The sequence below is a fragment of the Anas platyrhynchos genome, chromosome 8 (genome assembly GCF_047663525.1).
Source record: "Anas platyrhynchos isolate ZD024472 breed Pekin duck chromosome 8, IASCAAS_PekinDuck_T2T, whole genome shotgun sequence".
Classification (NCBI taxonomy): domain Eukaryota; kingdom Metazoa; phylum Chordata; class Aves; order Anseriformes; family Anatidae; genus Anas; species Anas platyrhynchos.
In genome coordinates, this window is record NC_092594.1 from 18,099,027 (window position 1) to 18,121,187 (window position 22,161).

At 56.4% G+C, this 22,161-nt stretch overlaps 3 protein-coding genes across 4 annotated transcripts in view; 2 read left to right on the top strand and 1 right to left on the bottom strand.

Annotated features, from left to right (window-relative positions):
- Positions 1–1,834, top strand: part of RNASEL (ribonuclease L) — a 16,330-nt gene extending 14,496 nt beyond the window's left edge. The window contains exons 9-10 of the transcript XR_011810843.1: positions 134–343; positions 742–1,834. The gene's annotated coding sequence lies outside the window, so the exon portion shown is untranslated. The remainder of the gene's footprint in view (positions 1–133; positions 344–741) is intronic.
- Positions 1–9,075, bottom strand: part of RGSL1 (regulator of G protein signaling like 1) — a 14,134-nt gene extending 5,059 nt beyond the window's left edge. The window contains exons 1-13 of the mRNA XM_072041450.1: positions 8,745–9,075; positions 8,159–8,241; positions 7,838–7,912; positions 7,316–7,445; positions 6,498–6,602; positions 6,046–6,207; positions 4,928–5,871; positions 4,347–4,409; positions 2,605–2,833; positions 2,341–2,454; positions 1,836–1,944; positions 673–866; positions 104–221 (exon numbers count right to left, since the gene is read on the bottom strand). Coding sequence (XP_071897551.1) covers positions 104–221; positions 673–866; positions 1,836–1,944; positions 2,341–2,454; positions 2,605–2,833; positions 4,347–4,409; positions 4,928–5,871; positions 6,046–6,207; positions 6,498–6,602; positions 7,316–7,445; positions 7,838–7,912; positions 8,159–8,241; positions 8,745–8,757 — 2,339 coding nt within the window. The 5' untranslated portion in view covers positions 8,758–9,075. The remainder of the gene's footprint in view (positions 1–103; positions 222–672; positions 867–1,835; positions 1,945–2,340; positions 2,455–2,604; positions 2,834–4,346; positions 4,410–4,927; positions 5,872–6,045; positions 6,208–6,497; positions 6,603–7,315; positions 7,446–7,837; positions 7,913–8,158; positions 8,242–8,744) is intronic.
- GLUL (glutamate-ammonia ligase) lies at positions 7,378–21,888 on the top strand. 2 transcript variants are annotated; one of them, XM_072041451.1, is made up of 10 exons: positions 7,378–7,512; positions 9,588–9,674; positions 11,497–11,610; positions 11,934–12,162; positions 16,516–16,706; positions 17,745–17,906; positions 18,193–18,339; positions 18,795–18,922; positions 19,087–19,286; positions 20,225–21,888. In XM_072041451.1, the coding sequence occupies exons 4-10, from the start codon at positions 12,029–12,031 to the stop codon at positions 20,541–20,543; spliced, it is 1,281 nt and encodes a 426-aa protein (XP_071897552.1). In that variant the 5' UTR covers positions 7,378–7,512; positions 9,588–9,674; positions 11,497–11,610; positions 11,934–12,028; the 3' UTR covers positions 20,544–21,888. The 2 variants fall into 2 exon arrangements, with proteins under 2 accessions (XP_071897552.1, XP_027318186.1); XM_027462385.3 differs by lacking the exons at positions 7,378–7,512; positions 9,588–9,674; positions 11,497–11,610; positions 11,934–12,162 and adding an exon at positions 15,308–15,441.
- Positions 21,889–22,161: the final 273 nt, after the last annotated feature.

The following is a 22,161-nucleotide window of genomic DNA, read 5'->3' on the forward strand; positions in this document are numbered from 1 at the left end:
GAGGAGGATGGAGAAAGGGACGGGGGCTGGAAGTGCCTTGGCAGCTGCAGTGACAATTTTGGTGGGGTGAGGGTCTGGCTGGGATTTGGAGCCCGGTTCTCACCATCGTTTTTCCATTGCTTTCTGGACGAAGACCTGGGCTGTCAGCAACATGAAGGGTGTGACTACTTCAGCCTCCCTGATTTCTTTGATGATAGAAGCGTGGCAGTCCAGCAGTTCCTCTGGAAGAGACAAGCGGTCACTGTCTGCTGCTAGAAGCTGTCCCTGAGCCACCGTGACAGCTCTTCCTACCCTCCCATCCGCACGTGGCACCCTGTCCCACCTCTGCCTGCCCCAGAATCTGGTACCCATCTCTTTTCCTTTCTATGCTGTGCTAATTGCATATTTTGGGAGTGAAGCTGGGCCTCCAAGAGCACCTGAAGGAGACGGGGTAGGGAAGGGCGATTTCTGCCACTGGGGGAACTGCAAGTTGCAGGTCTTGGCCAGGAGATCCTGCCACAGAAGTAGAGCACCTTCCTAGGAATACGTGGCAGTGGAAGCCCTCAGCAAACACTGGGCAGGGAAAGGAGGATTGGCAAGTCCCTGCAAGAGGATCTAAAATCTGCAGCCAGGCCAGGGAAAAAGAAGCCTTCATCCTGACTGGAGTAAAGTGCAGGGTGGGAGGGTGCCTACCAGCTGGGACGTCACCGTGGAAATAATTTCTGACGATGCTGCTAACGAGGGCGCTCTTGATCTTGGCAGTGGGCTCTGCGACTAGCTTCTCCACGGCCATCCAGAACCGCACGGGTTGATCTGCATTGCGCTCCTCGAGGAACTGCCTGAAGTACTGCAGGTGGGCAGGGTTGTGCAGCACCTTCACAAAGTGCCTGCAGGGCAGGAGACACCAGGAGATGTGACCTCTGTACTGCCTCCCACCTGGAAAATACCCTGCTTCTCCACCCAGAGGCACCCAAAGAGCTGGAAACACATGGGTCAGTGGTGCTAGGGGGTTATGAAGCAGATGGGCCAGGAAAGGAGTTGGTTTCAGCCTGAAGAGGAGGCTTTTTCTAGATGAGGAGGAGGCAGGACTTAAGGTCTCTGCTGGAGAGCTCAGAACCTGCAAATGGAGCAGGACAGCTCTGCAGGCACCAGGGGAGGGAGGCAGGTAAGGATGGGACACCCAGAAGGACTGGTGGGAGGAGGGGAAGGTTGTGCTCCCCTAGGTATCATTGAAGCAGAACTTTGGAAAAGCCACAGCTGGGAGCAGACTGGGATTTGGGTCCTTTACAAGGTTAGCAAGCCCTTGTTTGAAGGTTGGTGGACTGGGTCAAGTATGTTCGTTGTCTAAATGTGGCTCTTGAGATTGACTTTCAAAATAAATAATAAGAGCTTCCCCCAGTCATGTCCTGGTTAACATTTACATCCTGAGGTGGAGCTGTCAGGGCTCATGTCTGGAGTACTCCCAGGAGGTGGGACTCCACACGGACATCCTCATGGTCAGTGAGGACAGATTCAAGCGTGGTCACGGTGATTTTAAGTGCTGGTTTGGGGTCTGAGAGCTGCCTAGCTGTAGTGCAGGTGGTTTGCCAGAGAGCAACTGAGGTCAAAGTGCACAAGACGTGAGGAATAAATTCAGGTTATGGGGTTGGGAGAGAAAAAAAGAAACTTCTTTCATTCTGTCTAGGTCACTCTACACTTCAGACCTGTGGGCCACCCATGTTTATATCTGAATGAGCCCAATGACAAATCCAGGAGAAGTGACACTATGGGAAAGCAGTGGGAACAGCCCTGTTTCCTTAAAGATTGTAAATAGCAAAAAATAAAAATAGCAAAGCCTTGTGCTGCAAGCTGCCAACCTGGGTCTTTTAGTTGGCTTCTCTACCACGGCAGAGGTGACCTTTGCGGTACTCGATTTGGTTTTTCTTCCAGGAGCAGTCCTCTTCTTTTTGTTCTCCGGCTCAGCAGCTGTGGGGACAGAACAGCATTGGCTCCCTCCTCAGGTGGCTGCTAGAGCCTGCTCACAGCTGTCCTCAGGGCAGGGGACCCCGGAGAAGTGCAGGCTGCCTCCAGATCCACCCTGATGGTAGCTGCATGGTGAGCCCAGCTCGGGGACACTGCATGCTGCAGAAGCCCTTTGCCCTCGCATGGTTTGACCTCCTCAGCATCAGCTTCAGAGAAGTGCTTCCAGCCTGGTTTAACACCCCAAAAGGTGCCCCTTTCATTGGGGTGACACCTCTCTCCTTCTGGAGATGTTTTCCTGATGCTGGGAGGCAATCAGGGAAGGTCCCTGCTCCTCCGGTACCCTAAGGGAGTGCTGACTGGGAGCCTGCCCTGCTCCTGCCCTGCTCGGACTGGACTCACCAGGCGGTGGGCTTTTGGGAGATGAAATCTCATTATCCTTGCTTGGGCTGTCTGCAGGCAGCGGGGCTTTCTCAGCGGCCGGCTCATTTGATGTCACCTTCTGGGAGTCTGCGTCTGGTAGAGAAGAGGGGACAGATTCGGGGTTCGCTCCTGCAGGCTGTGTCAGCCCCTCAGCACGTACCGAGTGCTGTGTTGTGACAGCTTTTTGCCTTTCCCCTTCTCTGTCCCGTTCCCATGCTCTCCCTGGGGTGCTGCATTTCTTACCGGCCGTGCTCACGAGATCTGTCTCTGCCTGGCCGGAGCCCCCTTGCTGGAGGTGCCGAGTGGCCCAGGCTCGCCAGTGCTCGGAGGAGAGGCCTTCCAAATTCCTCGTGCCATGCAAGGCCTGGCTCAGCTTCAAGGATTCGTTTATCCTCTCGGACAGGAGGAAACATTCCTCTTTCCTGACAGGGTGCCCTTGCACCTCGGGCGCTGGGACGTTGCCCTGCGGAGACTGCAGCAAGAAGAGCAGAGGGGGCTGGTACGGAGCCCCTCCTGTTGGAGGAGCTGAACCTAGAAGGCCAGCTGAGCATTTTTTGGGGTACAAACCTATCCAAGTTAGACCTTGGGAAGAAAATCTATGTGAGCACAAAGCTCAGCACCAACTTGGGACCTGTCCATGCTGTTCCTAAAGCAGTTCCTGGGGCAGTGCAGCAGGTCCCTCAGCTCACCCAGGCAACAGCTTGCCTGCCAAAGGCAGCAGCTTTCCTAAAGGGGTCAACATCCAGCCAGGAGGGCCGAAAACAGCTCTGGAGGTGTCATGGGCAGACAGGTAAGCTCGTGTGCCTTTTCTGCTGGCTGCTGCCCTGGGACTGGCTCTGGCCGGTGTCCCAGGAGTGCCTCCTGCTATCCCACTGAGACCCTCCTGCAGGTTTTGGCTCCCCACCAGCCTGCAGGACTGGCCGAGCAGCAGGGCCAGACAGGCTGTCTGCTGACCGAGTTGCATGCTGCTGAGAGCAAGCACCAAAAATAACCCCGCCAAGCCCCCGAGCAGCTCCTCTGACACCGGTGCTGCAAGGGCTGGGATGAGTTTGGCTTAGGGGATGGTGCCTGCGGAGAGCACGGCCACGGCACCTGCTGAACTGCTAATTGCTCTCCTGGCCCAGGCGTGTGCTCTGAGAGGTAATTTCCTCGACAAGGGATGCTTAGAAACCTGGGCAGCTAATTAACTTACAACCAAGAGCATTTAATGAGCAGGGTCAGGAGCTGACAGCTGCCAACCTACTGCTCCGTAAGAGCTCGGCTCTTGCTGACTGCGGTTCTGACATCTCTGTGAGCCAGGTCTGTGGGGCACTGCCCCTGGAAGCCTGTCCTAATCATTTCTGGGACCAGCTGATGAATTTACATTGCAATCTGGGGAAAATCCTAGTGGTCAGGCTGAAGAAGTTAGTTGTGGTAAGCAAAATTGCCTATGTGGGTTGTGCAAGGGACACAAACAGGCAGGATGCTCCGAGGTTTCTCCCTGCAAGGCTTCCTGGTGGAAGGCATTGAGAAACATGGGATTTCTGCTGCTGGGAATATGAGTGCTTGTGTGACTCTGCTTTCTTAAAGCACGGCTTTACCCAGTGGAAAGAAACACGTGGAAAACTTGAGTGTGGTTGAATCAGAGGCCAAAAGGCTGCACGCCCTCTTCCCCAGTGCTGGCGAGGCACCGCTCATGCTGGAACAGGGACGTACACACTTGTGGCTGCCCATGAGTCAGATTAATGGCAGTATTTGTTGTGAACCAGGAAAAAAGGGGGAGAATTAATTCCCAGAAGTGTTTTTCGCAACTTGCTGCTGGCTTCACCCGTGCTTGCCCTGGCTGATTGCTTTTAAATCCCTCCCTGCTTCTGGGCTGGGTCGTGGCTCAAAGGCTGAGCTGTGGGCTGCTGGGCTTCTCTCCTCCCTCTCACCACCTTTTTCCATCCCCACTGGTGCTTGCACACCCCTTGAGGATGCCCAAAGCCCTCGTGCATCCCCCTTACCATAAACTGGAGGAAGGTCTTGTCGTCATCAGCCAGAAATTTCTCATAGAAGATGCAAAGGACCTGGGGAGGAGCAGAGGTGGCTGCCTCAGCTGGTGCTCATGTTCCCCACCAGAAAGTGGCACTCCATGGGCAGGTTGCACCCCACTGAGATGCCCAGGGGGTTGCACGCAGGGGTCAGCCCCTTGGGCTGCTCAGAGATTGCCCAGAAGTGCTTGGCTTTGTAAATGTGCTTTAAAAATGTGCTTTAATCCCGTTGTGCTGGAAGCAGTGACTCAGATGCAAAGGGCCGGCTGCTGTCCCGTGATCCCCGTGGCACGTGCATCCAGCCGAGGTCACCAGCTGCTAAATGACTGCTCGGCACGGCAAACCCATGGGGATGCTCCTCTCTGCTGGCCTGCAGTGTCTCGGTCACTGCTTCCAGCACAAGCTGACTCGTGACCATAAGTTCTGTCCTCCCTGGTCTCTCTTCACCTTCGTTTTCCAAATACCTCTCCTTCTAACCATGCCTGTGGTCCTTTCACCAGCCCAGGCTGTGAAGACCAGTGGTACCTCCCCGCCCGACCGCTGCTGCCCTGTACCTTGCAAATCTCTTTCTGGGCTCTGAATATCCAGGGGGTGAACTCCCCAGAAGCCAGGTGCTCCCGCAGGCCCTGCAGGGTCCTCGCCTCCAGGGGAAGCTGCTGCACGGCGCTCTCCTCCAGGTAGGTCTTGAGTATCCTGTCCGCGATCAAATGGCGCAGGAAGAAGCTGTTTTCTCTGCTGGGGTCCAGCACCGCGGGCAGAAATTCCTCCAGGTCGTGCCACAGGTCCAGCAGACGAGTCTCCGTGGTCTGGCCCTGGCACTTCAAGAAGTCCCTGAAGGGCCGTCCCGCACAGCTGTCGGCACTGAGGGCCCAGGGGAGGAGGCGCAGGGTCTTGGCCGGCGTTTTTGGGGTCAGCAGCTTGGCAAGGGGTGTAGAGGAACGCAGGCTAGAGAGGACTTTCTTTTCACAGAGGTCCTCCAGACGGATGGCCAGCTCTGCCTTGGGTCTAGGTCTTTTGGGAGAGGTTGCTCTTTCTTTGCCCCCAAAGGCAGCGCTTGCAGGACCCGGTCCCAAAACCTCCTTACCCGGCTGCGATCTCTTCACGCTCCCAGCTGGCCCTGGCTGCCTCTCTGGTTGTGCCTGAAAGCTTGTCTTCGCTTCTTGGGTGTCTCTTCCCTCCTTGACAAGAGCCCAGACCTTCTCCTTGGCTTTCTTGCTGCAGTAGGGCCCTGATGGGTCCTGGCTCTTTGTAATGTGCATTGCGAAGAGATCGTCCGAAACGCCCAGGGGCTCCTGTGTGCTGCCCTGCGCCACCCGCTCCTGGTACTCCTGCAGCAGAGGCCAACACAGCTTCTCTTCTTCTATGCCCATCTTGCACTGGATGAGGAATTTAGGGAGCCAGTAACTCTGAATTATAAACAGGGCGCGTTGCTGCATCTTGACTAGCATCTCCCTCCGGGTGCCGATGGCCCCAGCGTGCCTGGCTTTGCGCGATGACCCTGAAATCATGAAGGGGATGACGATGAAGGGGCAGCTCCATCCAGGCTTGGTGGTGCCAGGGGAGATGCCCAGCCAAGCCAAACTACCGTTGGCATCCCATCCCCACCTGGGAGCAGCCAGGAACACGTCACCCTCCGAGAAGGTCACCATTTGTCACCAGCTCCTGTCCTTACCAGCCAGGGTGCCGCAGAGGGTGAGGACGCTGGAGCCTTCGCGCAGGTGGGTGGCTTTCAGCCTGTTCATCAGGGCCAGGTAGAGGTCCTGCTGTGCTGCGTCCGACTCGTCGAGCCCCAGCAGCCTTTCGGTGCTGAGCCAGAAGTTGGTCAGTTCTTCCCCTACGGATCAGGCAAGAGACTGACGTGAAGGGCTCGGTATTACTCCGAGAGCCTGCTGGCGAGCAAAGCAGCCCCGTGATTTAAGAGAAAGCTGGGAAGATGCCCTGGATGAAGCGAGGCGAAATCGTGGAGAAGATCCAGGGCTGTGCAAGCTGGGCTCTGCTGCGGCTGCCTCATCTTCCAGAGCAGGATCTCACATCCCACCGGTGCTCACCCACACCCCTGGCTCTGTGCCGGTGTCCCATGGGGCAGCATGCCCGCGGTGGGGGCATTTAGCACCCCGTGCCCACCTGCCGTGCCCTGCGTGGAGGCTCGGAAGCGCCACATGCCCTGGCTGCCGCTGATGCACTTCTCCAGCAGCCACCGGTCCGCGCTCCGCCAGTTCAGCAGTTTCTCTGTCGGGGAGAGAGAGCAGAGCGCAAGAGCCTTGATAAATCGCTTTTTTTTTTTCTGAAATGAAAGCCTGCATCCCAGCTGCCATAGCGTTCTTCCCAGCGGCTTTGCCTCACAGTGATGCTGGGCTGGGGGGATTCATATGGGGGCAAACCAAGCACAGCTCCAACCTGGTGCTGTTAGGACAGACCAGGGCATAAGCTAGCAGGTTATTTTTTAGGTTTGTGGGGTATTTTGTGGTACTAAGGGATATGGGTTCGTGGCAGGACTTAATAAGCCAGGCTGATGGTTGTGTTTGATCTTGAAGGTCTTTTCCAGCCTGCACGGTTCTATGATTTTATGACTTCCCCAGTGTAGGATGCCCTGAATGAGGAGCACAACCCGATATGGTGTAAGACCCAAAACACCAGGACCCCTTTCCTGGATCTAAGGCTGCTCTCCAGCCCGGCTTCACCCACGCACTGCTTTTACAAACCCTGCAGCTGCTGCTAAGCAGCTATTCCAGCTCAACCCCACGGAGGCAGCGAGCCTGTACAAACAAGAGCAGGGCTGAGGGGTGAAAACCTCGTTCGTTTTATGGAAATCCCACCTGGGATTTGCTGTGACCCCCCAAAAAGGGGCGTGCGGTGCCTTTCCAACCCAGTGCCATGCTCGGCAGCCACCGGGCGAGAGGAAGCCCCGCTCCCTTTCCTCCGTGCCTGCCACAATGACTCACCTGCTTCCTCCGACCGAATGAAACCCAGGAGCTTCTGGCAGAGGACGAGGTGGAGGCAGAGGCTGGATCTGCAGAAGTGAGGCAGGCGGTGCTTCGCCAGCCAGGCCAGCAAAGCCGGGGGGCTGGCATCCTGCAGCACAACCCCCGGGAGAGGATCAGGCTGGGAGCGAGGAGCCGGCTCGTGGAGGGGAATTGGGGTGAGTTAGGGGCCCGTGCTGTGGGGTTTGCTAAAGAGGGGTGCCAACCCCATGCGGAGGAGGAAGGGAGATGCTTGTGCTGCAGCCCCTGCCACATCCCTGCTGCCTGTCCCCCTCTCCCCCTGCCTGCTTTCCCAGCACCCTGCCTTCCCGTGGCTTCTGCTCCCCTCCTGGGGCTCAAAAGCCAAGTGAAGCCTGGTTTGAAATCACTCCCCCGGCTGCATGAACAACAGCCTCGGCAATGAGGAACCAGCTCCTTCCTCACCCGGCGCCCTTCCTCCCTCCTCCTCGCCCTCCTCTCTCCCCACAGGGGATGTTTTCTCACCAGCTGGCTGGGCAGCTCTGGCCACAGGTCCCACTGCCCCGTGCTGCTGGTGTAAAAGGGCGTCTGGCCAAATACCTGCATGGAAAAGGAGAGCTGGAAGGGATGCAGGGTGGTGGGGAAGCCCAGAGCCCATCCCCGCTGCAGAGAAGGCACCATCTTCCTCTTCATCCCTCCGTCTCCATCTCCGAGCCAAGTCCTCAGCTTTCCCTGGCTTGACAACCAAACTGTGGTGTCGTCCCAATTTTTCTAACACCGAACCCAAAAGTTCACCTGAGAAAGGCTCAGAAAGGTCCCGGCCTTCAGGGGGAGGAGCAGACTTACAGGAAGGTTCAGAAACGTGTTGAAAAAGTCGACAAAAACTTCATCTCTCAGCAGCAGCCCCATGTCCGTAGAGGCTATGGTTGCTGCGGGGGGGGAGAAGAGAAAGTTGTGGGGGCTTTGTGCTGCCGAAAGGTGGATGGGAACCAAAAGATGAGAAGAGGGAAGAGCTGGGCCAGAACAGCTCTCAGAAAAATGTGATGCTGGGTGGGATTTGTGCTCTGGGTTCCCCTTGCATCCCTGTGGCTGCCGGCAGGGCAGTCGGAAAGCACTCAATGCATGGGGGGGCTGGAAAACTCGAGTGGCCTCTTCCTACACGCCAAGGGTTTGTGGTTTGGGGAGGCTGGGCACGAATGCTGTGGCCTTTCCTCCAAACTAGCAGGCAGCGTTGGGCTGGAGGCAGGCACCAGCAGCACCCCAGATCCCCCCCCTGTCCCGAGGAGTTTTAATTCCTTCTGAAAGATCTGGGTGTGAGGGCACGGCTGTGTCCCAGGGAGGGCCCAGGCTAAGGGATGCTGCTCTTCCCCCCCGTGTTGTCCCCTTCGGGGTGTGCTTGGAGGGCCCCAAGCCTCCAGCCAAGGTCACTCACCGGTGGCTGTCATGTTGCTGTATCCCAGGGACACGTTCCAGAGTGCCACGCTGCCTGTGACACGTTCCTCCCAGCCCCAACCCTCGGGGACACGCGGTGCTCTTAGGGACCACAAGGCACAGCCCCACAGCTTGGGCTTCGCTGCCCCTCAGGGACACGCGGTGTTTTTGGGTGCCAGCCCTGCCAATGCACTGGGGCAATCCCAAAATGATGTCCTTCCCCTCTACCCGTTCAGGCACCCGGTCCCGTGCCTGGGTGGTGCCTGACACTTCGTAGGAGACCCCGCTATGGTCGTGGTGGACGGAGCAACCCCGTCAGCCATCCGGCATCGGTGGGCTTGGCTCTCAGATCCCCAATTTTGGAGCCCCTCCAAGGAAGAGAAAAATGAAAAAGCACCGAGGTGGCACTCTGGAAGACCACCTGGTCCCAGCAGATCAGCAGGAGCGGGTGGTGGTGGGCAAAAAAAACAAAAAAACAAAAAAACCTGGAGGGAGCGAGGGGACTTTGGTGGCCCCCCGGCCACCTCACCAGGTGGCGCTGCCACACCAGGAATGCGACACTGTCCCCAGCGGGGACACGGCCACGAGGAGGGCAGGGGGCTTGTAATGTGCCACATGGTCTTCTTCCCAGGAGGGACACGATGGAGAATTGGGAAAATATGTTAAGAGATTGCACCCAGACCGTCCCCGCACGCGTGTCCCCTGGGGAGGCACCGTCCCCTTCCCTCGGTCAGGGCTGGGGGGCTGCAGGGGCACGTTGGTCAGGTGTTATGGTGAAACCCAGCCCTCCCCAAAATGATGTGGGGAAGGGTGAGCCGTGAGCAGGGTCTGTTTGTTCCGGCAGGTGAGCAGAGGAGACAGCGGTGCCGGGAAAAGCTGCGTGAAGGAGTTTCAGGAGACCCTGGGGAGGAGCAGCATCCATCACAAATTCGTAAGTGCTGGTGCTGCTGAGCCTGAGAGACGAGGAGGGGGGGGTTAGGGATGAGCTGGCACGGCTGTCACACATGACAGGCTCACAAGTCCTTGGGAAAAGGTTGCAGCGGTCAGAAACGTGGATTTTCCAGTTGGTAACTGAACAAATGCCCAGTGAGATCCTCAGAGGCTGGCGGAGCTCTGCTCACACCGCTCTGGCTCCCGGCTGACCCCAGCAGGACTGCAACTTTCTGCCTGGAAAGGAAAGAGGGGGGGAAATTAAAAAAATATATATATTAAGAAAAAAAGAGGAAGATGTGAGGAGAGCCCCGATTTATAAGGGAGCTCACGGAGCAGCTCGGGGTGGCTGCGCTCTTTGTACAAAGATAAGGGCAGGGTTGCAACACCGACCACGTCAGTAGGGCTTCACTCCCGACCCACCCGGCCCCTGCTACGCCCCGGGGAGCAGCCCACCCTCGGCAGACCTGAGGCCACGTCCACCAGCGCTCCCCAGGCAGCCTGTGCTGGCAGAGGGGACGTGGCCAGGGCTCTCGTCCTTGCCCGGCACAAGCTGGCACGGCTCGCTGCCGAGGCAAGGTCCAAGGCTGCCTGGCCACGGGGTCACCAGGACCTCGGTGCCTGTGGGAGCAGCCCGAGCTGTCCCGAGGGCTCACAGCCTCACAAATCTCCCCGTTAGGTGCTGCAGCACCCCACAGACCCAGGGCAACCCCAAACTGTTCTGCTTTGCTTTCGGTCTCAGGTCTGCAGCCCCTCCAAGCTGAGAAGCTCCAGCACGGGGCAGCGGTGCAAGCATCCTGCTGCAGCATCAGGTTTTAAAACCTGCTGGCCATGCACAGAGTGAGATCTGGGGGAAAAACCTGGTTTGTTTTTTTTTTCTTCCCCTTCCATGCACCTGTTCTCGTATAGATAGGTTAGGACACCTCAAAGACTGCATCAGCAACGGGTCGGATCCTTCTGGGCTCATAGCTCCGTAAAACTAATTTCATGAAGTCTCAGTTACAGCAGTTCAGCTCCAATAATTATTTTATTTCTTGAATATATGAGGCTATTTTTTAAAAATGTAATTTTCAGGCTCTGTCTCCTGGCTGTGTACAACTTTTTTTTTTTTTTTTTTTTTTTTTTGCTTGGCAAGGACACCTCTGGTATTCCCTTATGTTATTTAGAAGTATTTCGGAGCCTGTTGCCATCTGTATGTGGTTTTCTTGCTCGGGATTTACCGCAGAGGCCGGGCTCTGACCCACTGCACCTGACGGCCCCTGCAGCAAGCTTTGCCTTCGCCTGCCCCTTCTTCAGCTCGAGCAAAACCGCTCGTAATCCCGCACGTGTCTGCTTTCCAGGTGAGGCACGTGCTGGGGCTGGAGGGATGCAGGTCGCCCACACGGAAGGGGCGCAGACAGTATCGCAGCTGCCTTGTATGCACGGCGCCAGGCCCTGATCCGGCCACTGAGCGCACTTGGGCAGAGCTTTGAGGATTTCTGCATTCCTTCTCACAAAGCTGTAACGTGTATTAGGCTGAAATTAAGCTGCCAGCCGTGGTTAACGTGGCCCTGACCTAGCTGGGAGTGCGCTTAGCAGCATGAACAGCACTAATAAAGAAAGAAAAAAAAAAAAAAAGGAAAGAACCAAAAAAAAAAAAATAAGAAAAAGAAAAGAAAAAAATTTGCCAATGCACACTGTGACCAATTTCCAACTGCAAGGGAAAGGCATGCGCTGAGCGCTCCCTGGGATATTCTCCACCCTTGTGCAGAGCAAGGAGAGCCAAGCAATTTCTAGGTCTCAAATCCCCGATCCTGCCTGCCCGTAATGTTCTCCTCTTCCAGCTTCCCCTGGCCGCGTTTGAAGGAAGAGCACGTGCTTCGCAGCGCCGTGCCCGGCTCGCCGGAGGCACTGGGCTGCTGCTGAGGGTCTGCATGCAAGGAGGGCAGAGCCTGCAGGTAGGTGCTGGGCTTGCAGCAGGGCGAGCCCTGAGCAGGGAATGCTCCGTGCCCCTTTTGCAAAGAGCCTCCTGGGGATACGGGGCTGAGAAAGGGCCGGAGAGGGAAGCGCGAGCAACCGTGGGGTTGTGCACAAGGCCCTCCTGGCTGCTGCCTTTCCAAGGCCCCTCTTCCCCTAAATGCGTCATCGGTGCCTATTGCAGCTGAGCTGCCTGGGGAGGGAGGTGTTTTTTTTTTTTTTTTTTCCTTTTTTTGTTTATTTTTTGCATCTGCCTCTGCACGTTTTTTGTTAATCTGCTTTCCCAAATCACCCTTCCGCGCAGCCCAGGTAATCGCCAGCTCGCTCTGCCTTGGAAAGCCCTCCGATCGCCGCCACCCCTCGGCTACCCTTGACCCTGGCAGCATCTTCAAAGGGAGCATGGGGCTGCTGCGGAGCCTGCAATGTTTGCTCGCTTATCGGGCGAGCAGCTACCGCCTCCCTGCCCCGGGGGGTTTCGTCAGCCTCCTGCCACCCTCCCGGGGAGACCGCTTGGCCACCGCTGCCCGCACAAGGTCAGTCCCCTGGCGCCGTGGTGAGCTCCCCATCCTCACCGGCTGACCCCTGTTTGAGGGCAACATGTTGGTTAATTAATTAAGCAGTTGTTCATCTCACTGAGGTCTTGGGGTTGTTAACCCGTGGGTATAGGGTTGCGTTTCTAGCCCTGTGAGTCCCTCTGGGGTGTGCAGGTCCTAGGGATGGTGGTGGCCACCTGGGAGCAGGTCCCACCAGCAGCCCCCAGCAAGGCTAGGGGAATAATTTGGGAAAGCAGGTGGAGGTGACACGCTGCGGGGACATCTGGCTGGTCCCTGGTCTCACATGGGTGCATTTTGGTTGTGCCCTACGTGTGACCACGCAGCACATAGTGGTTTCACAGGGTGGTCTGAAGGCAGTAGGTCAAATTGGGGAATGTCTGAGCTGTTGGGCACAGGGGGAAGATGTTCTCCTTGCCCTCCTGCTGCCACTGCTGGGATGTTTTGGGTGTATCAGGCCTCCTTCTAGGATCTAAGCGGTCACAACAAAATGGACCACTCCTCCTCCCTGTGTGACATCTGCATCTTAAAGAAATGATGAATTTGGATTTCAGATATGAGTTTGGTGTAGGTGAAAGACAAATGGGTACCTGTGCTTAGCAGAGCTGGTTTATGTGCTCCTGGGGTCAGCCCTTTGCTGCAGGGTCTGCAGTGAGCGCTGCCCAAAGGGTCCCCCCTCCATTCCTGTGCTACCTGGGGCAGCTGGGGAGAGGTCCCTTTCCCCAAATCACAGGGAAATTTCAGTTTCTGCCTTTTTAACCCTCAAATCCCCTCTTTTTTATTATTTTTTCTTTTCCTTGTGGTGTGACAGTGCTGCACTTTAAGGCATTCCCAAACTCGTGAGGGTGGAGGATGGGAAAAGAGATGCTGGGCAGCTCCACATCAGAGAGGGCATGTCCCATGCCAGCTGCTTGAGCCTCGAGCATCCTGGTCCCCAACCCTCTTTGGGGGAGATCAGGGACCTCCCTTTGGGTTTGCACCACTGCCTTACAGGCAGAGGGCTACGAAGCCCGGCATGACCGACCCTCGGAGCTCGCCAGGCGCTTTTTCAGCCCTGGCAGTCCCCGCAGGATACGGACCCAGCCGGAGGGAAGTGTCGCGGCGGGCGCATAAAGGTGTTCCCACGGATTAATGGTAGGAAGAGAGAAAAACATGTGCCAGCCAGGGCGAGCCCCTGGAGCGCCGCATTGTCTTCGTCGGGGCTCGCCAGGCGTGCGGAGCGGGGGCGCTTTGAAGGCCGATGGCAACCCACCCCTGGGAGGTGTCACCTGTTGGCACCGCGCCTCGTCCCGCTCCCCGGCGAGGGGTTTTTGTCTGCCTGGATGCTGATGACAATAAGGGTCACTGGAGCACGCAGCTGGGCCAAGGCGCAGCCCGAGCTGTGCTTCCCTCCGAAAAAAAAAAAAAAAAATAGGAAAAAGAAAGAACAAAACCCATAACCACAGCGCGCAAGGGGAGGAGGGGAAGACAGGCGGTAAACAAGCAGCATGGAGCAGGCAGGGGCCGCTTCTCCCCGGTCTTCTTCCCGGGAGAGGGCGCTGGCCCCGCAGCACATGGCTGCTGCTCGCTCGCCCCATAAACATCTGGGGCTGGGCCACCCAGGGACAGGCACCCATGGGTGCCCTGGGCTTCTGTGCGCCCAGCCGTGGTGGCCAAAGCTGCCGGGAGCTGTAGCGCATCTCCGAAAAGTCGGAGCTGGCAGTGTCCCCACTAAACAAACACACCCCAAAAGCCCAGGGCAAAACGCTGGGCATGGTTTGGGGTCTCTCAGCATTCAGGCCTGTGGGGTGACACGGGGAACAAAGCGTGGGGGCAGAACAAGGGGGTGAAATGAGGGCTGGGCAGGGAGGGAGATATCCCCTGGTGGGGCACCCGGCTCTGCCCTTCCTAGGGCCTCCTGGAGCCGATGTTGGTGCCCCCTTTTCATCCCCAAAAGGGCTGCGTTGCTGATCCAAGCCCCTTCTGTATGGAAACCTTCTCTTCGTGCGCTGGGTATTGGGGGAAAGCAGCTGTTGTATGGCTTTGAGGCGCTGCTTTGCCTGGGCTGTGCAAAGAGGTGAGAAGCACCTGAATTTCTCCTCGCTCCTGGCCAGCCCTGGGGGATGAACACAGCTTGTGGCTGCTGCAAGGTGGTGGTGGTGAAGACTGAGCTGGGTTTCCCCGTGGGGAGGGAGGGGACGTGGCTCTCCAGGTGGGCAATAAATCAAGGCGAGTCCTTAGCCAGGGGTTACACCTCCTCCTGCCTGAGGATCCGGCTCTCCCAGGCCACTTTGTCCCCAGCCCATGGCTGTGCAGAGGTCGTGTGTTCAGGAGGGGGGCTGCGGTGGCCAGGAGAGTCTGGCTTGTTAAAAACCAGCAGATTTGGGTGCTGTGGGGCTGCCCCGAGGCAGGCGTGTGGGTGGCGTGTGCTTGGCCTGGCTCTCGTGTGTGCACGCCTGGCGGCTCCTGCGGGTGCTGGCATCGCTGTCCTGCCCCGTGGACCCGGGCTGGGAGGTGTGGGGGGCCGAGCACGAGTGGGGATGGGATTAAAAACGGGCTCCCGGGGTGGAAAAACACCGGGCAGCCAAGTGGGTGCCCCCCTGCCCCATGGTGAGGGACGTTTGGGGAATTTCTCCTCCCTCGCATGCCGGTGCAAGGGGCCAGGCTGTGGGTCCAGGCACCGGAGGAGCATCGCGCAGGCGAGGCCAGTCCCCCCACCCCAAAAGGCACCCCCAGGGCTGGGAGAGGGGCTGCGTTCCCCTCTCCCCCTTTCCCTGCTCGCCCTGTTTACCCAGGGCGACTCATTTCCATGCCTGCGAGTTATGCAAAGGCAGCCGCTAATGTAAACTGCTGCGGAGAGCCCTGGACTCGCTCCCGCTGCTGCTGCTGCTGCTGCTTGCCGAGAAGTGCCTGACAAGAGGGCTGAAGTTTCTCGGGGGAGGGCAGCGAAGAGGGGAAGGAAAAACAACAGCGGCCGGGAAAGACGGGGCTCGTTTTTCCCTTCCCTTTACGCCACCCTCTTAAAAAAAAAATAAAAAAATAATTACAGAGCAGCCCCGGGGGGGGGCTGAGCTTGTTTTTTCCCCCTGCCCCGGCTCGTTTGCCAGCTCCCTCCTCCTCCCAGCCCCATCCCCGGCCCCGGCCTGCCCCCGGCCCCGTTTCCCCGTGCCCAATCAGTGCTGCGGGGCCGGCGCTGCGGCTCCATAAAGCGGCGCCGGGCGCGGCCCCCGGGAGCCGAGCGTGGGAGCCCCGCGCCGAGCCCCTGCCCGCAGCCGAGCCCAGGTAAAAGAAATTAAAAAAAAAAAAAAAAATTCAAAAAGAAACCCCTCTGGGGAGGGGAAGAAGGGTCCCGGGGCGGGGGAGGGCTGCGCCGCTTTGTTTTGCCAGCTGATAGCCCCGGGGGAAAATTCCTGCTTCGCTGCCGGGACGGGGGGGAGGAGGACAAGGGGCAGCTCGAGTTTTGTCTTCAAAACAATCTCTCGGCTGTCTTTTTTTTTTTTTCTTTTTTCTTCTTTTTCTTCCTGCGAGGCTCGCTCTCTGCTTGCTGAAATAGCAGCAGCCGCAAATAAAGAGATGGGATGCTCGCGGCTCATCTCTTGGGGGCGAGGAGTCCCCCAAAAGAGGGGTCTCGCTGGGGAGGCGCAGCCCCTGCAGAGGCTTGGATTTTTGGAGGCTCTCAGCACGGACTTCCCAACTTGTTTTGATTTTTTACTTTGTTTGCTTTGCCAATCCTCCCCTCCTTGCAAACACCAGTGGTCCTGGCACACGGGGGCTGGTGGAGAGGCTGGGCTGGCCCCCAGACCAGACCCCCGCTGGCCTCCCCATCGCAGCCTGGGCGCCGGGGCGCAGGGCTTGTTGCTTTCCCTCGCCCCGGACGAGCCTTGTATAACTTCAGACCAGCTGATCTGGGAAGGCAGCTGGGGCTGGCAAGCCCTCCGTGCTGAAGCAAGCACATTAAGAAAGCCCCAGCTAAGCCTCCCTGCGCATTAGCCCCGCTCCAGAGCAGCGGCGAGCACGGGGGGGGGTGTTTAAGAGGTAAAAAGTTCACACCTGGCGGAGACGCAGTTTTGAAGGCTGTCGCCTGGTGGATAAGACCCCTGCCAAGACGGGATGTGGGCAGGAGGTTGGTTATTTTATGGGATACTTGGAAAGCATCAGAGCATCGTGCTGGTGTGAGCTGCTGGGGTTTCTGCCTGGAGCGCAGGGTGGCACAGGACCACAGGAGACCTCAGCCAGCACCGTGGTTGAGTTTCCTCCGGGAACAAAAAAAAACTTGGAAAAATACAAGCGTGGAAAAACTTGGGAGCCCAAGGGAAAGGCTCACTCTTGGGGTTGGCTTTTGCATCCTCCCTGCAGGAATTCCCTCGTCCGGTCTGCAGCCATGGCCACCTCGGCGAGCTCCCACCTGAGCAAAGCCATCAAGCACATGTACATGAAGCTGCCGCAGGGGGAGAAGGTCCAGGCCATGTACATCTGGATCGACGGCACCGGCGAGCACCTCCGCTGCAAAACCCGCACGCTGGACCACGAGCCCAAGAGCCTTGAAGGTGAGAGGTGCGGGATCCCCGAGGATGCCCTTCTCCCTTTTTGAGCTGGAAGGAGATGAAGATGCCTCTCCTCATCCTCCCCCTGTCTCCTCCTGCCCTGGATGCCCCGGGGGGACGTTCCCAGCTCCAGATGTGGCGTTGAAGCGCGATGGCAGGGGTTGGGTGCCCGGCCCTGGCGTTGTACCCGCGGTGGAGGGGGCTGTTGGCAGGGGATCCGCGGCCCCATTGACTCTCAAGTACTCGTTTTGGCCGGAAGTAGTTTGGCAGAAGAAAGTGGAGGGGAAAGAATGGAGCTATCCGGTGTAATTAAGAGCTTGTGTCCCTCAGAACAAACAGTCCCAGCTTACACAATAATAGCATTAGGATTTTCCCCAGGTTGCCATGGAGCTGGCTGGAGACAGTTATGAAATGAAAATACTGTGTGTGACTGAGCAGAATTATCTTTTTTTTTTTTTTCCCCTTTTCCCTCTAAGGGAGTGGTTGGCACAGCTCCTTTGAAATCTTTGTGCTTCCCATCCTCCCACTTTCTCCCCCCAGGATATAGAGGAGATAACATAGCCCGGGTAGAGTTCACTGCTGCTCCCGCTGTGCTTTGACCTGGCGAGCAGTGCGCAGCTCCTCTCCTCCCTACGAGACTCAGCCTGTGCGGCACCCTGTGGGACTTGCTCTCCCCCCGTCCCCAAACACCCCGTGTGTGAATGCCCTGGGTGCCCTGCTCATCCCTGTGGCGGCTGGGAGGTGGGAAACAGCCCCAGCGCTGCCCTGCTGGTGCTGGCTGGGGCTTGGCCAGCAGCCCAGCAACTCGTGTTTCTCAGGGTGGCTGCAGAGCTGGGGAGCTGCCCTCCCCCATTTCTTACTTGTTTTTCTTTTTTATTATTTTTTTTCCATTTGGAACAAAAGCAGCTGAGCCAGGCTGAAACCTACTGTGGGCTCATTGCCTCCAGGCAGTTGCACCTCCGTGATACCGAAGGGCAGCAGGGAGTTTGTCCTCCTGGCGATGGTGGACCCTGGCTCACAGCGGTTGCTTCTTCTCCCCAGATCTCCCTGAGTGGAATTTCGATGGCTCCAGCACCTTCCAAGCCGAAGGCTCCAACAGTGACATGTACCTGCGACCTGCTGCCATGTTTCGGGACCCTTTTCGCAAGGATCCCAACAAACTAGTTCTCTGCGAGGTCTTCAAGTACAACCGCCAGTCTGCAGGTGAATGGACCTTCTGGTGGAGGTGGTGGCTCTGGGGAGGGGGAGCTGGTGGAAGATGGGGGTGGAAAAGGGAAGTCCTACCCAAGTGTGGTTCATGCCAGTCAAAAATAATCCCTACCCTGGAAATAAAAGGCAAACAAAGTGCTGGTGGTGGAGATTCAGATGGAATATGGGTCCTGGGCTTCTCCTCTCCACCGCTGCTGCTGGGAGTCGGACTGTAGATAAAGTAGGAATGGGGAGTGGAAGTGGAGAGCCTAAAAAGCCTTTTGCTGCCTTTCCATTGTAGAGACAAATCTCCGGCACACCTGTAGGCGGATTATGGATATGGTGTCCAACCAGCACCCCTGGTTTGGGATGGAGCAAGAGTACACGCTGCTGGGGACAGATGGACATCCGTTTGGCTGGCCTTCCAACGGCTTCCCTGGACCACAAGGTAACCTTTTGGGAGTCAGCACTGGGACGAGTCAGGAGCATTCACTGCCATGCTTGAGCTGCAGTCGTTGTGGTTCAGCTTTTTTCTAGTTTCTAGTTTTCTTGTTTCTAGTGAGCTGAGAGATTGGAGGCCTTTCAAGGGCTGAAAGGACAGTGGCAAGCAGGATGGTGTCAAAAGCTAATCTAGGAAATCAGAATTATTATGGAAAAGCAAAAATGATGACTGGCCTCATCCAATTGTGCTGTTCAACTTGTTAGTCTATGGGTGATTTAAACTCTCTCCCAGCATGACAAAGCACGAGCCCAGGCTGTCAGGGGGACTTGCTCGCCATCATTGCTCTGCTCTGCTAGCGATGTGTGCAAAACAGATGCTGAGCCTTGTTCTTCCCTGAATTTGAGCCTTTTTTTCCTTCTGGAAGCTCATGTTCCTCTTGCTTTTCATCTGTGCTGTTGCAGGTCCATACTACTGCGGTGTAGGGGCAGACAAAGCCTACGGCAGAGACATTGTGGAGGCCCACTACCGAGCGTGCCTTTATGCTGGTGTGAAAATTGGAGGAACCAATGCAGAAGTGATGCCAGCCCAGGTAAATTTGTAGGTGCCTTGTGGGAGGAGATAGTGCAGAAAAATCGAGTGCAACAGGAGCTTTTGCTGCCTGCTGTGTTTGCCAACGATCATAGTGTAAGGGGGTGGGAATTGCCTGACCATGAAAGTCCCTGCACCACTGAGCACGACCCTTCCTTCCTGCAGTGGGAGTTCCAGGTGGGGCCATGCGAAGGGATCGAGATGGGGGATCACCTCTGGATTGCACGCTTCATCCTCCATCGGGTGTGTGAGGACTTCGGCGTCATCGTGTCCTTCGATCCCAAACCCATCCCTGGGAACTGGAACGGGGCTGGCTGTCATACCAACTTCAGCACCAAGAACATGAGAGAAGACGGAGGTCTCAAGTAAGTTTTTTGAGATGTGCTGGGAGCATCCCTTTGCTAGGCACCAGCTGGGCTTGGTAGCAGCAAGCTTTTTGCAGAGCTTTTGACTGCCCAGGAGACATCACTGTGGTGCTCGGCATGCTGCGTTAGCCTTTCTTCTGGATTTCACTGTTTTTTTGTTGTCTGTTTCTTGTTTGTTTTTATTATTTGTGTAATGTCACACTCCTGCTGGTGCTGGGTGGGAAATGGAACCAGCAGTTTGGCTCCGTCAGTGCTGATGGAAGCACGGGTGGACAGGATGCAGCAGTTTGTAACAGCCCTTCATCTGTCAGTGCTGTAAACAAACTTAGCAAAGACATTTTTTATTCACGAAAGCGACCATTTGCTTCTGTCCAGGCCAGGCTGGAAGCAAGTGACACGTTTGGTTTAAACATGACAATTCTGGAAATGTAAAACCTGAGTTCCCACGTGGGGCTGGCATGCAGAGTGTGGGCAGAGACCTCGCGGCACTGGACCGTGGGGGAGCTCAGTGAAGGTTTCCTCTGGGCAGCTGGGCTGTCTTGCTTTAATCTCCTTGGTGCCCTGAGATAGCAAACCAACATCAGCTTCCCTAATAGAAACTTGGGTTGAGAGATCTCCCCTCCGAGAGCAGGTTCCCCAGCGGCGATGCAGCCCGTGGGATTTGGCCATGGATCAAGCCGATGGTGTCCCACACCCAGCGCTCCCAGGGGATGCTCTCAGCTTGCAGGGATCCTTTTCCAACAACAACCCGAGTCAGAAGTAGGAGGGGAGAGAAGCCCCCAGTTGAGATGGTCAGAAAAGTGGGCTGTAGGAGGCTGATACACCTCATCGTGAAGTGGCTTGGGGAGAGGGATGAACGTGTTGCCGCTTGGACGCAGCAGGCGAGTGGCTCAGCTCGTACCCCCCGTCTCACCGAACCCTCCCCGCTCCCTTCGCAGGCACATTGAAGAGGCCATCGAGAAGCTGAGCAAGCGCCACCAGTACCACATCCGTGCCTACGACCCCAAGGGGGGGCTGGACAACGCCAGGCGCCTGACGGGCTTCCACGAGACGTCCAACATCCACGAGTTCTCAGCTGGCGTGGCCAACCGCGGCGCCAGCATCCGCATCCCCAGGAACGTGGGCCACGAGAAGAAGGGCTACTTCGAGGACCGCCGGCCTTCTGCCAACTGTGATCCTTACGCCGTGACGGAGGCCCTGGTCCGCACGTGTCTCCTCAACGAAACCGGGGACGAGCCTTTTGAGTACAAGAACTAAGCGGACTTGTGCCCACAGACACCGCCTTCCCCCCCGCGCTTCCCGCACCCCTAAACTTCCCTTCTAGATGTAATCCCGAGGGTACAAGATAACACATTTCGTGTCTCAGTAACTCTTGTTGTCTTGAGGTGGGGGAGGAGGGCAAATTTTAGTTTTATCAATGTCTGTTTGTCATTGACTCTTCAAAAGACGAGAGAAGGAGAGGGTGTTAGAGAATTTTTAACCACTGTTTTTTGTTTTTGTTTTTTTGTCTAATTCATCTGTACATCTGGTGGGATCCAGTGGCTTCCAGGGACAGACTGCACACACGCTAAGCCAGCAGACAAGTGGAAAGTGATACCTGTAGCCGAGTTCCCCAGGAGTCAAATTTGGGTGCCAGCCCCAGCGCTGGCTCTCTGCAGGCTAGTGGTTCCCAAGGCTTGGTGCCCTTCTGCAGAGAAGCGCAGGCAGGAGCTGTGGTGGAGCCCAGCTCCCTCCTGTCCGTGCGGTGTGGTGGGGAAATCTGTGACCTCTTGCCACACTGTCAGATTTCTAGGAATCTTCTGGCATCGAGCTCGGCGTAGGAGCATTTAGGAGAACTTGTTCTGTCGCTGGAAGTCAACCGATCTCCTGCTCATAACACAGAGTGAAGTAGTATTTTTCTATTTAAATATAAAAACAAACAAAAAAATTATATATGAAAGTGTTTTTTTTTTTTTTAAAGAAGAAAAAGATGACGGCCACTAGAGCAGGCAGAGCTTCTGGCGATGGTGTCGGAGGGCCTGCAGGGAGGACTGAGGGGGAGCTGGAGGGCTCAGTGGAGAAGCCTCACGTGAGTGGAGTTTGCAGGAGGTGGTTCCCGGGGCCGGGATGCCCACAGAAATGTTTGTCACTGTAACTCGAGCATCTGCAAAGCGCTCACGTGCGTGTAGATGAGCATGGGGAAGGCGTTCCGAACTAGGAGTTGGCTGGTCAACTTAACCGTGTTCTGGACAGAGCCATGGGTGCTTCACCCTTACCAGTGGGGTCAGCATGTCACTAAAGCAGGGCTTTTGATAAAGAACAACAAGTTTTAGATTACTTTTTTTTTTTTTTTTTTTTTCAATAATGTGCTTAGTTTCTAAAACTGAGTGGTTTTACGGAGACTGTCGATGTCACTGTTGTGTCCTGGCTCTCGGACCGCTGCCGCCGGCTGTGGTGGTGGCTGGGAGAAGGAGAGGTGACCAAGTCCCTCCCAGCCCCTGCCGGCGGCTTCAAACGGTCCGGGATTTTACACTTAGATGGTGCCAGTTATATTCCGTTGCATTTGGACTTCCTCCGAATAGTTTTTTATAATTAAAAAAGAAAAAAAAGATCAAAATGTTAATTCTGGCTTCCTCCTTTCTGTGCATCTTCCTGGCGCCTTCTTTTGTATGTGTGTTGTCTGCGCTTAAAGGTAATTTTACCCTGACATGGGGTGGGTTTGGGCTTCTCATTTATGGGGTGGGTTTTTTGGGGGAGGAGAGGGTGGTCTGAATCCATGCAGGCTCTCCAGAAAATGTTTTTTTCTAGGTGGCCATTGATCCTGTGGTGGGTGATGGTCCGGCTGTGACTGGAGGGGGTTCTCTTGGTATGGGAAAGGGTTGGGGTTTTGAGAATC